The sequence below is a fragment of the Macaca nemestrina genome, chromosome 13 (assembly GCF_043159975.1).
Source record: "Macaca nemestrina isolate mMacNem1 chromosome 13, mMacNem.hap1, whole genome shotgun sequence".
NCBI classification, from domain to species: domain Eukaryota; kingdom Metazoa; phylum Chordata; class Mammalia; order Primates; family Cercopithecidae; genus Macaca; species Macaca nemestrina.
In genome coordinates this window covers 79,481,818-79,500,505 of record NC_092137.1, presented here as the reverse complement: position 1 = coordinate 79,500,505, position 18,688 = coordinate 79,481,818, and the positions used below count along the sequence as shown (strand labels likewise).

General features: G+C 39.4%; 1 protein-coding gene across 1 annotated transcript; it reads right to left on the bottom strand.

The window, feature by feature from the left end:
• Positions 1-16,274: 16,274 nt before the first annotated feature.
• Positions 16,275-18,457, bottom strand: LOC105465332 (regenerating islet-derived protein 3-gamma). The gene is made up of 6 exons (XM_011713741.2): positions 18,383-18,457; position 18,133; positions 17,727-17,845; positions 17,386-17,523; positions 16,623-16,749; positions 16,275-16,342 (listed from the first exon to the last, which is right to left on the bottom strand). The coding sequence occupies exons 1-6, from the start codon at positions 18,455-18,457 to the stop codon at positions 16,275-16,277; spliced, it is 528 nt and encodes a 175-aa protein (XP_011712043.2).
• Positions 18,458-18,688: the final 231 nt, after the last annotated feature.

The window sequence follows — 18,688 nt, the reverse complement described above, 5'->3', positions numbered from 1 at the left end:
TAGTGTTTTACTGTACTGTGCCTGAGCTGGCACTCAAACCATAAGATGCTGTCCTTCTCACCATTTCCTCCCCTTTCCAAAAGCAGAGGAGCCTTACCCTATGGCCACCACTACCACAGGCCCATAAGGAGTGTTCTACCTGATATTCCCTTAAGGCTCAAGGGCTCTTAAGTTAACTTGTGGTGAATTCTGTCTGGCCTAGGAATCCATCTTCAGAGCAGTGCACTCCTCTCCAGCCCGGGGGCGGGGGGGTCAAGAAATGCAATCCAAGAGCCAAGTTCTGGAATCAGGGATCTCAAGAATCTGCTTGGTGCACTACTGCTCTGTGGCCAAGCTTGTACGAATAGTGCAAGACAAAGTCCCTTTTACTTTTCCCTCTGCTCTTCTCAAGCAGAGGGAGTCTTGCCATGTAGCTGCTGCAGCTGATTATGTGCTGAGTCTCACCCGAAGTCAGCAAGTCTGAGACTCACCCAAGGCCCTGGATATAATACCTGGTTATCACTGCTGATTATTCAGGGCCCAAGGGCTTTTCACTCAGCAGATGATGAATGCTGCCACGACTGAGTAATTACCTTCAAGGCAGCGGGTTCCCTTTTGTCCCAGAGTGTGTCTAGAAATATCCTCCTCGAACTAGGGCCTGGAAAGGGGGCCTCACGACTCTGACCCATTCTCTATCCTGCTGTGGCTGAGCTGGTCTCCAAGATGCAAGACCAAGTCCTTCCTACTCTTCCCTCTCTTCTCTTCAAGTAGAAGGAAGGGGTCTCTTTTGGACCTGCAAGTTCTGCAGCCTGGGGTTAGGGGAGGACCGATGCCAGTACTGTCTTAGCCATCCTTGCTGGTGTTTCAGCAGGTCGTGTGCTTCCCAGTCCACTGTCTCTGGGGTCAGTTCAGCAATGGGACTCTCTTAGGATTTGCAGTCCTTGTGGCCTAGACTGTCTTTTGGGTTTCTTTAGAGCCCAAGAGCACTTTCGCCCTCGGTGAAGAGGTTTGTGGGAACTCAAGTTCCCACCAGTGGGATCTGTAATTCCCCTCTGGCTAGGGCTGGTTTAAATGCTCCCTTCGTGGGTGAGAATCAGCAGAGTTTGGTCTGGTTTTTCTTTCTGCTGTAACAGGTCAGCACTGAATTCAATGTCTCAATTGCTGTGCTCCTTTGCCCAGGGCACAGAAATGCTCTCTGTACCCCACCACTGCTGTTGGGGTGTGGGATGGGGGAAGTTTGGGAAGTTTGGTGTTGCTAATTCAAGACAGTTTTTTCTACCGCTTCAATGCCTCTTTTAACAATATAAAGTTAAAATCGGGTACTGTGAGTACTCAGTTGGTTTTTGGTTCTTATGAAGGTGCTTTTTTCATGTAGATAGTTGTTAAATTGGTGTCCTTGCAGGGAGGACAATCAGTGGAACCTTCTATTCCACCATCTCACTTTGCTTCTTCCCTCCTAAATTTGATCCCTAGATTCAATGCTATCCTTTCCAAAATCCCAGTAAACTTTTGTTTTAAAAATGTATATCAAAATCAAATGAGCTGAAATAGCCAAAACAATTTTGGAAAACAACAACAAAGTAACAAAGCTGGAAAAACATATTACCCAACTTCAAAACTGCTTATAAAACTACTGTAACTAAGGCAGTAAGGTACTGATGAAAGGATAGACATATAGCTCAATGAACAGAACAAAGATGGCTGGTCACAGACCTACAAAATAGAGTCAATTGATTTTTTGTTTTTTCTTTTGAGACAGGGTCTGGTTCTGTCACCCAGGCTGGAGTGTGAGGGTATGATCTCAGCTGACTGCAACCTCTGACTCATGGGCTCAACCCATCCTCCCACCTCAGCCTTCTTAGTAGCTGGGACTACAGGTGCACACCGCCATGTCTGGCTAATTTTTATATTCTTTGGTACGGACAGGTTTTCACCATTTTGCATAGGCTGATCTGGAACTCCTGGGCTCAAGCAATCTTCCTGCCTCGGCCTTCCAAAGTGCTGGGATTATAGGCATGTGCCACCACACTTGGCCAAGTCAATTGATTTTTGACAAAGGTGTCAAAGGCAATGAATAGTCTCCTCAAGACACAGTGCTGGAGCAATTTGATGTCTATATACAAAATAGTGAACCTTGATATAGATTTCACAACTTATGCAAAAATTAAGTCAGAATGGATAGTAGCTCTAAATATAAGCATAAAACTTTAATGCGTGAAAAAGAAGCTATAAAAATAATTCTAATAGCTTTGAGTTAAGCAAAAAAAAAAAAAAAAAAAAAAAAAAAAAAATTAACTATGTGCCAACTACACAAGAAAAAGTTATTAAGTTAGACCCAATGAAAACAAAAATATTTTGCTCTTCCTGAGAAATTGTTAAGAATATAAAAAAGCATAAACTTTTCTCCCATAAACTGGGAGAAAATGTTTCCAAAACATATTTTGATCAAAGTAAATCTGTCTAAAATATTTAAAGACCTCTTGCATCTCAATAATAATAAGACAACCCGATAAAAAATGCGCAAAACATTTAAACAGACATTTTACTGGAAAAGGTCTTTACATGTTAACTTGGCACATGAACAATTTATCAACATCATTCATTATTAGAAAAAGGGTTTTTTTTTTTTTAAATTTTAACTTTTGTTTTAGGTTCAGGGGGTACAGGTGCAGGTTTGTTACATGGTTAAATTATGTGTCATAGAAGTTTGGTGTAGAGATTATTTCATCACCCAGGGAATAAGCATAGTCCCCAAGAGGTAGTTTTTGTGTCCTCATGCTCTTCTGGGTGCCAGTGTCTACTGTTCCCTCCTTTGTGTCCCTGTTTACTCAATGTTTAGCTCCCAGTTATAAGTGACAACATGCAGTATTTGGTGAGAAAGGCAAATTAGTGTCACAATGGGATGCCTTATGAACGGCTTAAATTAGAAAGACTGCATGCAGAGCAACTAGAATGCTCATACACTGCTGGTGTTACTGTAAATGATAAAATTGCTTTAGAAAACTTATAGCAGTTTCTTAAAAGTTAAATGTATACCTAGTGCACAATCCAAGGATTTTGCTCCAAGATATTTACGTGAAATAAATAAAAGCATTTGTCTCTACATAACTTGTACATGAATGTTCATAGCAGCTTTATTTATAGTAGACAAAAACTGAAAACTACCCAAATGTCCATCAAAAGAGAATAGACAAATTGTATTATATCCACACAATATTTATTACTCAACATAAAACTAAGTGAGCTATTGATACATGGAATAATAGGAATGAATTTCAAGATAATTATGCCAAATATAAGAAATAAGAGAAAGAAGTATATAAATTACTCCATTTATATAAAATTCTAGAAAATGCAAATTAAACCTACCTACAGTGTCAGAAAACAGATCAATTATTGACTTACATTGAGGAGTTTGTGGAAGTTGAAGGTGGGAGGCGGGGATGGGGGAGGAAGCCTTTAATGTTGATAGATATGTTTATTGCATTATTTTTATGATTTCATGGGTGCATACATATGTCAAGGCTTTGTATACTTTAAATATATATAGTTTAAACTATCTCAAATATAACTATATAAGGCTCTAAAATAAAAATAAACAGAATACAAAAGCTGTTCATCATATCAAAGACTCACTGGGATACGGGGGAGCCAGGTGTGGAAAACAAGAAGGAACCAGGAAAGTTTGGCAGCTAAAAATACAAGTGAGATCATGTAGTTAGAGCCATTTGATTACAAAGCTTAAAGCAAACCACAGCCATTGAGCTCTTATTATCACCACTGTGGGGCCCCAGCTCACAGCCATTATGAATTATCTATTAATCTCTGTGTCACCCCCTGGCTGGGGCATCCCATTGGCATGCCGCAATCATATCTCGGGCTCTAGCCTCCAGACAATTGGGAAATGGAGAATATCTGCTACCTTTGCTTCTGTAGTAGTGGGAGTTGTGATCCTACCTCTCACTATGAACTACACCAAGGGACATTTCTCAACACATAGGAAACGTTTTCATTCTGAGTAGCCAAGAGGAGATAAAAGAAAAAAAAAAAAGACAAATGACTCTCTAGGCAATCACATGACTCATAATTTCAGAAGCCATAAGAAGTCTTCGAGTCTTAGGTCTCTCTGACTTATTCTGCATATATAGCTTTCTGCAGCCCAGACTCTTGACTCTAGTTAGCTAGTGACACAGATGATTTACCCAGTTCTAACCCCTCTGTTATTTATGCACTGTGTATTTTCATTTGCAAGATTTTCTCCTTCAGTTCCCTGTAATGTGCTACTGTAGTAGATATGTAATCTTAGAGAGCGTAGGAGTAGATTAAACTTTCTTTTCCTTATGTCTTTTTATCTAAGCCCTTCTGTTCTTGAAAGCATCCAGCTCATGCTTCTCATTTTCCCAGCTACTATACTCAGTGCTGGTCCAACTCTCCCTCTAGTGGTAATTTGTTTCATCTGCCCATAGTTACCTAAAAGTGTGTGCTTTAGATTGTTGGCATTCAAAAGTTTGACTGCTATTCATAATAAAAAAATAAATTTTATATCTCCACACCACTCATACATGAATATATAACTAAAATAAAAATTTCACAAAACAGTATTTGCCCTAAATTTGTGGAGTATCCTGTGGCATTTTCTATTCAATTCTGCTCTACTTTCCTTTAGAAAATTATGCTAGTTATTACCCACTGAATTCAACCATCAACAAACTGCAACCCATGCTTTGAAAAAACCATGCTTTAGACTATAATTAAAATTGTATTAACCTTGTGTTCTACAAATTGGTGTTTCTCCCAAATAGAGGCCCACCGACAAGCACACAAAAACCTCCTATGACCAAATACATGAAGACTTGCAAATCTTCTTTTATTTGTCTTTTGTTACCTTTATTTTCCTAACACATTTGCATATAATGACTTGGAAAAATCTTGCAGTGAAGAAACCAGCCTAAGTTTGCATAATTCAGTGTTTGCTGAATTTAACCATGGAAGGAATATTTCCAAAATACACACATAACAACAAAATTAAACAAATCTAGGAGTAGCTAATGAAACTCATGAAAGGACTATACCAAGGGATGAGATTTCAAGAAATTCTGCTTCATACATGAGAAGAAAATTCACAGATAAGTCTAAATGCCAAATATACATACAAAACTTAACAAAGATTTATACAGGTAGGCAATCGCATCCTGGAGGTGTACTTTAAAAGCTACTTAGGAAGAATAGACAAATATGGTTTGATGGGAGGAGTTTTGGAGGTAAAGAGGAAATAACTCTGTTAAAGCTAAAAGGGGTGATTTATGAAGTTATACCCAGGGATGTGAGGAAATAGAGTAGCTTGGTTTAGCTAACTCTTATACAGATGCTCTTTGGGCCTGCTATTGATATTAAGTGATTTTGTCTCCTGCAGTCCAGATGGAGAGTAAAGTCAGTGGTAGAGGGCACCATCAGAGGCCCAGGAGCCTATGAGGGAGGATTTGCTGATCCAAATGGGAAAAAGATTTTGTTCAGGTCCCTAACTCACAGACAGTGACTGGTAGAAACCCAAATCTCAACATGTTAAATACATAATTTTAAACACAGATTAGGATTGGGGTAAATCAGTGAGAGTAGTGAGCACAGAAGCCAGCTGGACAACTTTTGGAAATCTGAAGAACAGTCCAAGGTGATATGATCCCTGGGGCAATATAGCAGTATCTAAGGAAGGAAATCTAGGTCAGAAAACCAGCCAAAGCCAGCAGGAGAGGCTGACTCGGACAACAGTTGTGCTCTCCGCAGCAAACACTTCCCGAAATACCTTGCTGCTCTCCTTCTCTGAGAGGTGACTCTCATCCACAAGTCCTGCTTAAGAGGCAGGTGTAGCATCCATAATAATAACGAGACTCAAATTTTTGGTCCAGGGGATTGGACTGTGGTGAATACCCAGTCCTAGCTGGACTAAACAGATATTTTTCTGAAAAACAATTTGTTCACCGAGAATATAATTCAGGTTTTGAATCCCTGAAGTGAAAACCTGGTAATGGGTTATCCATATTTTATGACTCTGCTTGTACTGCAAAAGCAAGTAAACAGATTGGCCGAAATACTACAAACCATACCCAGTGAAATTAGCAGAGACAGGAGAGAAAAGGAAGAAGAGAATAACTTCATTTCCTAACTTCGCTCTTTTTTCCCCCTAGTTCCTTGTGAAACTTAGCTATATGCTTAATCTTGGGTGTGTTGAGATAAACCCTTGTCCTTCCAAAATCATCTTCTTTTATGTCAGTAAGTTAGAATGCATGTCAGTGTCTTATATCCAAATAACCTTAACTAAATCAGCCTGAAGAAGCCTGTGTCCTTTCTCAGGCAAGACACCTTTGAGCTATCTGTACTCCAGCGAGTGTATGGATTTAAGAAGGGAATTGTGGAGAATTCAAATACTAGATATAACACAAAGTATCTCACGCAAATTATAAGCATCAGGGGCTAACACACAAGCTGGGTCACTCCTACCTTCTTTTCCAGGAATCCTGGAGGAGTCATTTTTAGAGATAGAAAATAAGAAATCAGAAATGTTAGGGAGAGGGACATTTTTATTAACTATGTCTGGAAAAGTACAGGTCTGGACTGGCTGGAAGGAATTAAATTATGGAGGGTTCAATGGGACAGACTGGATGCAGAGGAAGAAGAGACATAAATTGCCTGCCTACCTCTGTTCTGGGCTTCTAGACAGAAAGGCTTATGAAAGTTCACCAGAAAAAGAAAATTTATAAAATCGTTCAGGGAACAAAATGTTCATGAATAAAGACTATGAATTAAGCAAAAGATTCTCTGTGATTGGTATCTCAGGTATTTACATGTTGATCTAGGTGTAGTAGGCATTGTTAATTGGTTAATAACAGCTATTTGCCTCTAATTTTGATAACAAGATCCTAATTTTATAGGAAAACTGTATGTCCAGTCATAGGATAAATCCTGATTGGTCAAAGTAAATCTTGGTGATCCCAATCCATTTTGTGGTAGTTGATTTGAGAACTACAATCCATCTTTGGCCAGTGAAATGTAAGATTATGTCTGCTAGGGTTTTATGAGAAAAAATGCTTCTCCCTAATAAGAAGGAATATATGAGAAGAAAGTCTGATTTTTCTCTCTTCTTTGCTTCTTTATTGCATTGAAAATTGTCATATCAGAATATGATACCTAGGCTTCTGTGCCTATTTTGCATCAATGAGGGAAAGACCAAGATTATCATAGAGAGGTCAACCTCAAGCCCTGATATTCTTGAGCTTTTGTCAAACCCTAGGAAACCCTGTTGTCAGATTTCTTAAGTGCATCAAAACATCTCTATGTTATTTAAGCTGCTTATGGTTGGATATTCTGTCACAGACAAAAGCATCAAAATTGTTATAATAGGTGAAGGGAAGCAGATGCATCTAGTGGAGGGAAGGACAAAAGGCCAAAGCCCTATATTAAGCAAAAGAGCAGAAGATGCTAGTCATGAAGGTCCCAGTATAAAAATGACATTCCTGCCTGGGTGCAGTGGCTCACACTTGTAATCCCAGCACTTTAGGAAGTTGAGGCAGTTGGATCACTTGAGCTCAGAAGTTTGAGACCAGCATGGACAACATGGTGAAACTGCATCTCTCCAAAAAATACAAAAATTAGCTGGGCGTGATGGTGCACACCTGTGGTCCCAGCCACTTGGGAGGCTGAGGAGGGAGGATCTCTTCAGCTCGGGAGGTCAAGGCTGCAGTGAGCTGAGATTGCACCACTTGCACTCCAGTCTGGGTGACAGAGCGAGACCCTGTCTCAAAAATAAAAAAAAATAAAAATGAAAATAAATTGCTATTGTGTGAGCATTTTCGGCTCAAAATCAGAGCCTACAATATGTGTATGCAAAGGAAGGAGACAGGGAAATGTTCTAACTTGGGTGGGAGTGGTGGTGTTAATGTGTTGTTCTTGAAGGTACCAGTGGCTTTTGATTCATGTCAAAGGCATAGTACACTGAATCTAACATGTACCCTAAATCTGCTTATATACACCAATGAGGGGCAAGCCATTTGTGGCCATAGTACTAGTCTGATAGTATTAGACAAATTGTCACTCAATTGAGAAGTTCCTGGTCTATAACTTGGTATGTTAATGTTTAATGCTTTGTAAATAACTGTATATATGTATATAACATGCATATAACATGTTTTATATCATATGTTACAGATTGTTAGATCTAAGAGTGTCATTACATATATTTAATTTGACTGGAAAAGAACCTACAAGCACTAAGTCTGGAGATACCAGAAATAGAGTTCAAAGTTTTATTTCAGGGCAAAGATCTTGGGGGTAGTGAAAAATAAGAACAAATCATTAGCAAAGCTGGAATGAGAAAACCTGGTCGAGAGCGAATGGTTCAAGGAAGTTGCTTCAATACCTGCTGGTTTGCAAATCTTCTTGGACTGAAATGAACATTCTGGGTTTGTCTTTCTTAAAGAACAAGGGACAGCATGTATCCGTAGGTCAGAAGACGTAGAGTAGAAATCTAAGCCTAGTTTACTGAATTCCAGTCCAATTCCCTTTGCAATTCACCCTTATTGCTGAGCTGAAGCTATAGACATGGATAATAATGGGGATAAATAAGTGAGTTCCCAAAATGAGAACTAGCACTGGAAAGACCCCAAGGCTTCCTACAACAAACTTCCTGATGTGTTCAAAATTCCGTCTGTTTCCCTTCCCTCTTAAACCACCTCGAAGCTAAAAGCCATGTGTTTCTACCCATGTTAAAGGCATCAGCCCTCCTGGCAGAAAGTACTGAGAGCTGTCAGTTTACATACACAAATAGACCTATTTTCTTGAGTAAATACTATTGCTTATCAAGTCACTGACTTCCTATTCTTGTGTATAATATTATTTTTTCATTCCTGATTTGACAGCAATGAAATTACAGCAAAGAAAACTTTTATACATGCAACAATTTTACCTGTGATACTTAACGCTCCCTCTTTTTCTCTACAGGCTTCCCACGGATGTGACCCTCTCCTAGGGAATGCTATAACTTTTAAATTAAGAAAAAGTAATTGACCTTAGTGTAGTTTGATTTTATTTTCTTTTTATTGTATTTATAAACAACTATGCCAATGGGAGTTGTGCTCTCCTCTCATTCCTTCTAAATAAATGCTTCCAGCCTTCCCCACCAATGTAAGGGAATTTAAAGAGAACAACCTATGAAAACATGATTTTTTTCATGATTGACAGAAGAAGCAAGAAACATACACTTGCTGAGCTACCAAAACGACCTGGGACTACTGCGGTTAACACTGCATTTTTCTAATTAGGACAATACACCATAGATCTATGTTCACTACTTTCACAGGATGGAGAACATGGTCACCCATACAGCGTAGAGTCCTGGAGGAGCTATTAACACACTATCTTTGTAAGGCACAGCTATATATTAGGCAAATGGTGGGTTGGACTGCTCTGTCATCCACTTTAAAACCAGTGAAGGCATTGGAGGATGGAATACCAGGGGCCATTGTCATTATTTGTTTTTTAATCATGTTACCTTCAAATAGGCTTATTTTCCTTTTTTAATGCATGGGATTTTAAAAATTCTCTTTTTATTTCTTCTGTTTTTGTTTTTTGTTTTTTGTTTTTTGTTTTTTGTTTTTTTTTTTTATGAGACAGAGTCTCACTCTGTAGCCAGGCTGAGCTGCACAATCTTGACTCACTGCAACTTCGGCCTCCTGGGTTCAAGCAATTCTCCTACCTCAGCCTCACAAGTAGCTGGGATAATAGGCACATGCCACCACGCCCAGCTAATTTTTGCATTATTAACAGAGATGGGGTTTCACCCTGTTGACCAGGCTGGTCTTGAACTCCTGACCTCAAGTAATCCGCCTGCCTCAACCTCCCAAAGTGCTGGGATTACAGATATGAGCCACTGAGCCCAGCCGTGGGTTCAAAAGTTCTTAATTCTTCCAGGGGAACATTAAGAAAATCTTGAAAGTCCTACTACACCTATTAAAGAAATTCCATTTGTATTTTAAAATATTCTCAAAAGAAAGCTTTAGGTCCAGAGTTTTCAAGAGTTCTACAAGAAACGGATATTTCTAATCATATACAAGCTGTTTTAGGGAATAAAGAAAAACCAAACCCTAACTCATTATGTAACAGATAATAGAAAAAATCTCTACCGAAAGTACTAAATGGACATATAGTCAATTTTCAGGTGGGTTAGGGTTCCTCTTTTATTGTAGATGGCAACCTGTCTTGGAACAGGTATAGGGAACTTGCCAAACATCAATTAATACACTGCCCATTCATCTTATCTATTTATTTGAGAATGAAAATCTCTGCATAAACATTGCCAGATTAAGCAAATATATGATATTTGGGACACACTTATACTAAGAAACTATTTGCTGGTCACCTACATTTAAGTTTAACCGGGACTGTGCTTTTATTTTATCTTGCAAACCTACATATGCAGCAATGCTGAGTTGCCTCAGGTTCCTGTAGATGTCTGCCAGCATTCCATGCCTGTTCAAATGAGGGCATTTAGCCAATGACTCCATTTTTACACAAGATATAAAGCTAGGAATGTGATGTCAGTGATGTGGTGAGTAATAAAATGATCTAAATATATTTAGATTCATTGAAAATCTGGTCTTCTTTATTCATGTAAGTAGTGCTTTTCAAATAAAGCATTATTTATTCCATTTTTTGTTTATTCAATAAATATTAACAGAAATCATGCCAAATATTGTCTTACCAACTCCAGTCCTGACTGAGGCAAGAATATGTTTCTAGGCCACAGGATAAAAAACCCACTGGGGCGTTTCATGACACTAACTTAAGAAAGTGAGTCTATTCAGTCCTGTAGGAACAAGGTAACTAACCATGTAGTCCGTGGAGTGATCCTGGCTCTCAAACCCGTGTGTTCCTTGTTCATGGCAAGGTAGGCACAAAAGTTGAAAGAAGGGTTTTAGAAAAATTTATACCAACATGACAATTAATTTTTATTGAATCAAAAAATTAAAAAACAAAAAGGTCTTACATGTGTTTTTTTAATATTTCATTTTTTATTAATTTATTTTTTAAAAATTTAATTCCTAGAATAGTTTCAGATTTACAAAGTTATTGTGTAGATGTACTTGCTTCTATTTTCCGAAATAAATTATAAACAATTGGTATCATTTCTTTTTTAAATGTCTAGTAGAATTCACCAGTAAAATGATGTACACCTCTGTTTTCTCTTGTGGAAGGATTTAAATTACTGATTAAATTTATTTAACAAATATAGGCCTATTGAGATTATCTATTTCTACTTGAGTTTTAATGATTTGTATCTTTCAAGAAGCTAATCTGTTTTATCTAAATTACAAATTTTGGGACATAGAGCTGTTTGTGGTATTCCTTTACTATCTTTTAAAAATTATTATTATACTTTAAGTTCTGGGATAAATGTGCAGAATGTGCAGGTTTGCTACATAGGTATACACATGCTATGATTGTTTGCTGCATCCATCAACCCATCATCTACATTAGGTATTTTCTCCTAATGCTATTCCTCCTCTAGCTCCCCACCCGCCGACAGGCCCTGGTGTGTGATGTTTTCCTACCTGTGTCCATGTGTTTTCACTGTTCAACTCCCACTTATGAGTGAGAACATGCAGTGTTTGGTTTTCTGTTCCTGAGTTATTTTGCTGAGAATGATGGTTTCCAGCTTCATCCATGTCCCTGCAAAGGACAACCAACTCCTTCTTTTTAATGACTGCATAGTATTCCATGTTGTATACGTGCCAAATTTTCTTTATCCAGTTTATCATTGATGGGCATTTGGGTTGGTTCCAAGTCTTTGCTGTGGTGAATAGTGCTGCAATAAACAAACATGTGCATGTGCCTTTATACTAGAATGATTTATATTCCTTTGGGTATATACCCAGTAACGAGATTGCTGGATCAAATGGTATTTCCGGTTCTAGATCCTTGAGGAATTGTCACACTGTCTTCCAAAATGGTTGAACTAATTTACACTACCACCAACAGTGTAAAAGTGTTTCTATTTCTCCACACCCTCTCCAGCATCTGTTGTTTTCTGACTTTTTAATGATCACCGTTCTAACTGGTGTAAGACATTGGTGTGAAGTATCTCATTGTGGTTTTGATTTGCATTTCTCTAATGACCAGTGATGATGAGCTTTTTTTCATATGTTTGTTGGCTGCATAAATGTCTTCTTTTCAGAAGTGTCTGTTCATATCCTTTGCTCACTTTTTGATGGGGTTGTTTGTTTTTCCTTGTAAATTTGTTTAAGTTCTTTGTAGATTCTGGATATTAGCCCTTGGTCAGATGGATAGATTGCAAAATTTTTCTCCCATTCTATAGGTTGCAAATTGACAAATGGGATCTAATTGCTTCTGCACAGCAAAAGAAACTATCATCAGAGTGAACAGGCAACCTACTATCTTTTTTTCATCAGTGGATTCAGTAGTGATGACCTCTGTATTAGGTTCCTATTGCTACTGTAGCAAATTCCCTGAAATACAGCTGCTTAAATAGCATAGATTTATTTTCTTTCAGTCCTGAAGAACAGAAGTGGTTAAGACATTTACAGGTCTCAAATCAAGATGTTGGCATGACTGTTTCCTTCTGGAGCCACGAGAAGAAAATCCATTCTTGCCTATTCCAGGTTTTAGAGGCTGCATGTGGCCCTTTCAGCCATCTTCAAATAAAGCTGCATAATCTTTTGTCTCCCCTCTGACTTTCTGCCTCCCTCTCATAAAGACCTTGTGATTGTACTGGAATTTGTAATGCCCCTCTTGATTTCAGAAAAGTAGTATGTTAACTTCCTGGAAGTTAATCAAAAGAAAGTTAATCAAAAGCTTTCTTTTGATTAATGTTGGCATGGTATATCTTCCCCCATCCCTTTACTTTGATCATACCTGAGGATGTGTGTTGCAAGTGGTTTTATGATAGACAACGTACAGTAGGGTCTTTCTTAAAAAAATCCCTCTGACAATCTCTTTCTTTCTATTGACACATTTAGATCACCCAGATTTAAAGTGATTATTGATACAGTTGGAATAGCATTTATCATGTTTATAACTGTTTCCTGTAAGATCACTTACTCTGTTCAGTTTTTTTCTTCCCTTTTTATGCATTCACTGGTTTTAATTGAACAATTTATATTATTCTATTTTATTCACTCTCTTATATCTTAATTGTATTTTATTTTAAATTTTTGTAGCAGTTGCTATAGAGTGTGCAATATACATTCACAACTAATGCAAGTCCACTGTCAAATAATTTATAGTGCTTCACTTGTAGCGCAGAAACTTAGAACAAAGCACTCCAAATTTCTCCCTCTCATTCTTTATGACATTGCTATCATTCATCTCACTTGTTCATGTGCTGCACTCACAGGAAACAGTTACTATATTTCCTTTAAGCCAATGGTTATCTATTAGCTTGATGAAAAATGAGGTAAACAAAATATTTCATTTAACTTTTTTATGCCTTTAACACTCTTCTTTAAGTAGATCTGAGTTTCAGACTTACATCATTTCTCTTCCCCCCCCCAAAAAAAAACTTCTTTCAATATTTCTTCCAAAGCAGTTCTGCTGAAAATAAATTCCATTTTTTGTTTGTCAGAGAAAGTCTTTTATTTCTCATTCACTTTTGAAGGATAATTTTGCTGGCTATAAAATTCTAGTTTGGTTGTTATGCCGTCTAATTCGTTAAGTAGTCTATTCCACTAATGGTTTGTGATGAGAAATCTGTTCTAATTCTTGTCCTTGATCCTCTATCGTAAACTGTCCTCCAAAGTCTCTGGATACTTTCAAGATTTTCTCTTAGTCTTTGGTTTACTGAAAATTGAATATGATATGCCTAGGATTGGTTTTTGGTATTTATTCTACTTGCTGTTCTCTGAGCTTCTTGGATCCAGGGTTTGGTGCCTGTCATTAGTTTTGGAAAATGCATGATCATTATTACTTAAAATTTTTCTTTTGCTTCTTTTTTTCTTCTTCTTCTTATATTGCAATTATATATATATATTAGAGTTTAAACATTATCCCACAGTTCTTGGATATTCTGTTCTACTTATTCACTCTATTTTCTCTTTGCATTTTAGTTTGGGAAGTTTCTGTTGACTTATTTTCAAGCTTAATGATTCTTTACTTGGCCAGGTCCAGTCTACAGATAAGCCCTTCAAAAACATCCTGGTTGGGAGGCTGAGGCGGGTGAATCACTGCAAATCAGGAGTTCGAGACCAGCCTGGCCTCTGGTCTCTGGTGAAACCTAGTCTCTACTAAAAATACAAAAATTAGCTGGGTGTGGTGACAGGTGGCTGTACTCCCAGCGACTCAGGAGGCTGAGGCAGGAAAATTGCTTGACCTCAGGAGGTGGAGGTTGCAGTGAGCCGAGATTGTGCCACTGCACTCCAGCCTGGGCGACAGACTGAGACTCCGTCTCTAAAAAAAAAAAATTCCTTTGTTTTTATTATATTGCTTTTGATGTGTAGCATTGTCTTTTGATTCTTTTACACAGTGTCTATTTTTCTGCATAGATTATGCGTCTTTTCTTTCCCATGGTCCATTTTCTTCATCATGGCCCTTATCACATCAATCATAGTTATTTTAAGTTTCCTAATAGTTCCAAAATCTGTACCATATTTGAGTCTGGTTTTGATGTTTGCTTTATCTCTTCAGATCATGTTTTTTTCTTGTTCAGCAAAATTTTTAGTTTCTCTTGAAAGCTTCACTTGATGTATTGAGTAATAATAACTGAAGTGAAAGATGTTTAGTATAAGACTTTTCATTAATCTCACTAGGATTTAGTTTGTGCTTAATGTTTGCCAGAGCTGTAAGTGCAAGAGGCTTAAAATTTCTCTCGTGTCCCTGTTTTTGTCTTTCCTATTGCCTTTGTCATTTCCTAATAATTCTTTCTTAAGTAGTGTACTTTGCAGCTCCTCAGTTGTGATCTATTGTCATTAAACTGTATCTCTATTGATGTGGTAGTGTCTGAGCAAGGGGAAGTATGATATAATTTTATGATTAAATCTCAGTATTTGTGTGAGTCTATGCCCCAGGGTCATGACTTTCAAAAATGTTTCTTAACTCTCTTTCTGTTAGGTAAGATGAAAGGCTAGATGGAGTGGACTTCAATGCACTGCTGCTTAGGCCTGATAAGACGCTCATTAGGTCTTTTTACCTGGAAGTAGGTCTTTGTTATTCAGAATGCTCTGGGCTGATTTAGAAATGATTTCTTTTCTCCTCCTCCTGCCAAAGCCATGAGAGAATTATTCGTGACTCCACCAAGAGAACCTGTTGGGATTCCTGAAGGTAAAATCCATGAAGGTGTGAGGGCTTTCCTAGGAGTGCAATGTCCATGAGTTTCTCACTCTTAATGCCAAGCTGCACTCAACATCCAGTAGTTTTTCAAAATCACCATTTAAGTGTTCCTAACAGCTTGTAGCTCTAGAGGCTTTTGCTCCAGGTAAGCAGAAATGTAAACAACTCTCCGTATTTGGGTGCTTTTCCAGATATTGGGGTACCAACTTGCCCTGCTACCTCAGTTCTCTCACTAGCCCAAAGGAAAGTTGTCGATTTTAAGTTTATTCAGATTTTCTTGTTTTAAAGAAAAGAGTAGCAGGCTCCAAAGCTCTTTATGTCAACATTGTAACCAGAAGTTTAAGTAATTCATTTTTCACTGTATTTTATAAAAGTCGCCATGCAACACAGATTGCAAATTAATGGGGAAAAAAAAAAAAGATCCTTCACAGAAAATTATTTGAGAAGTTCTGTTTTAAGCAATGTCAGACTCCCCTAGGACTGATTGTGTCACAACATCAGGGACAATGTGTGGGCAGTGAGTGTGTGGAGAAGCACTGTCTTCATTTCTTCATGACACAAACCCTGCCTGAGCAGGGCCCACACCTTCATCACAAATACACTGATGGGGACATTCACATAGTAATTTCCCCTTAGGCCTGGGTGAAATTGGGAGAAGCCAAGACTCAGTGTTTTGTCCGCCAGCTTCGCCCTCCTCTTCCAAAGGCTCTTACTATAAGAATGAAACAAAAGCATACAAGTATAAAGGAACATTTTTATTATTATTCTCTGAGATCTCAGGACATGGAAGACAGAGAGGAGCCTGAAATGAAGGTGAGTAAAAAGGAAAAAGAAGGAGAATCATGACCAGGTGGTCAGGTAGGGCAGTTTGGGGAGAATATTCTCTTCCAGGGTGAGTCTTCACACTGGTCTCATGTGCATGATGAGCTGCACACCAAGCTCAGGCTGCTGACTTCCCATCTGCCCTAGTCCTTGAACTTGCAGACATAGGGTAACTTTGCATCACAATTATAATCTTTCCACTTCAGAAATCCTAGGGAGACAGAATATAAAAGGCATGGGGCTGGGGGAACTTGTGAACCCAATGAAGAGGCATCCCAGGTTTTAGCCTAGGATTTAAAGCTTTTTTCTCATCTTCACCAGTTTCTTAATCCAGGAGAATGAGACTCAAAGAAAGCAGAGATGAGAGGAGATGGGAGAAGACACATCAACGCTGCATTTCCTAGCTGAAAAGAATTTCCTGAAGGTCAGGCCTAGAAATTGGGGATGAGGAGCGGAAAGTGCTGGGAAGAGGCAGCTCTTCTGTTTCTTACCTGTGCTTCTTGACAGACTCCCACAGTGGCCAGGGTTTAAGATGGTGGAGGGATTTTTCTCCCATGCAAAGTAATTCATCACATCAGTGCTACTCCACTCCCATCCATCTCCATCAGGCTCTGAACTCTATAAAGAAGAGGAGGCAGCCAGGTGAAGAAAATGGCCATTGCAGCTCTCTTTGCAAGGCCCCTGAGCTGTAACACCTGATTCCTCCCCAGCATCAGGGATTTTGGTCTGCTCTTCCAGATGCTGCCCTAGAGTCCTCTGCACTGGAACCGCTTCCTTAACTCCTCATTGCTATTGGAAAATCCCAGCCAATAAACACAAGACCTTTGGAATCATTCAAGGTAATATGTTACTTATAGAAGAATAATTGGTGTAGCATTTGTGATTAGCCTGTGAACCTCAAAGATAATGTCTATTCTGTATGGGGGAGCAAAAATTGGTCCTATCTTAATTGAGAACTCCCTCAGAATAATAGATGCAGACTCCCTGAAGCTCAGCTAATTGATTTGTTAGGATTCACATGAGAAATATGTAAAAGTTTTACAAGAGTCTGATTAATTTTATTTAAAGACTAGGGACCTCCACAGAATTCAGATCTTCAGCTGCCTCGGGGGCTTCCTAGTCTTCCAAATGTCTCCCAGAATCTGAGCTCCAGTGCTCCCTGAAGTACTTCCTGGCAGGGACAGGGGACAGGAAGTGGATCTGGGCAACAATAGCACCTTGAGAGGTAACAGAGAGGGGAGGATATACTCACACCTGTGTGGGGTCATGGAGCCCAATCCAGACGTATGAGTAGCTGTTACTAATGCTCCTCACCAGGGAGGACACGAAGGATCCCTCAGCCCCACTGAGCACAGACACCAGGTTTCCAGAGGGCCGTTTCTGGCAGGTCAGCTTTGAGGGAGACAAAGAGAATGAGAGGGAGCCTGAGACCCGCTGGGGGAGAGCAGGACAAAGGGAAGTGGGAGGAGGACTATGTAAAAGATAAGCGTGTTCATCCTCATTCCCAATGAACTCTCCTGAATGGAGATCCTCCTCCCGCTGAGACTTGCATGGATTTTCCCCTGTTACCTCCAATCCCACATCTAAACAGTCACATCTGCATCCATCCAGGATTTTGGTGACAAAAACAAGGCATAGCAGTGGGAGCCATAGGCCTTGGAGCCTTTGGGACAGCGGATCCGCGCAGAGGGCAGTTCCCTCTGGGGTTCTTCACCTGAGGTGGAAGAGGAGGGAGAGGGTAAAATGAAGAGTGGGGGTTGAGGTGGAAGATGACCTTGGGGAATATCTAGGTCTGCCCTTGGGGAGAAAGACCACATTCCTGACACCCCTTCATCTTCCCTTGTGTTTTCAGAAGTTCTTTATCTCAAAATAGTAAATGGGGCACCATCTAGTCTCTTATTACCATTTCCCCTTATTCAACCATTCAATACTCTCCTCACTCTGGGCTGTCTCTACACTGGGTCCTCCAGTCATTGTCCCTCCCCACTTCTCATTACTGACCCTCCACACTTTCTCACCAGTCTATATTGGAGTCCACTGACTAAATGGAAGCCATCTCATTCCACTGTTAGTGGACCACCGTGGAGCCTCCCACTGCAAGTTAACCTGAAGGAAGGAGTGATGATGCAGGAACTGCAGGCAGGTACATTAGACACTACGTCATTACCCATGTGACACACAGGAGCCTTCCTCCTCTTCTTGGCTCTGAAGATTCATAGGAAACCCTGTGCTAGAGGCAGAGCAATCTCACCTTGAAGTGAGACAGGAGCACTAAGTAGGAAAGCAGCATCCAAGATAAGCTGGGCAGGGCCATGGGAGGCAACATGGTGTCTGTGACTTGAGGAGGTAGTCAGGAGTCCCTAAAGGAAGCGTGGTCAGTGGGAGAACACACAGATACCCTACAGCCTCATGTCTTTTTCCTTGTCTAGTCCCCTAGGACTAAAGTGATCTTGGTCACATCCATCATCTTCTACAGTTCTGAATGAGTTGGAATCTGTGTACTCTCCCATCCCCAAGCCCTCCCAGGACAGCCTTGCTGAGTCTCAGAGTTCTTGTG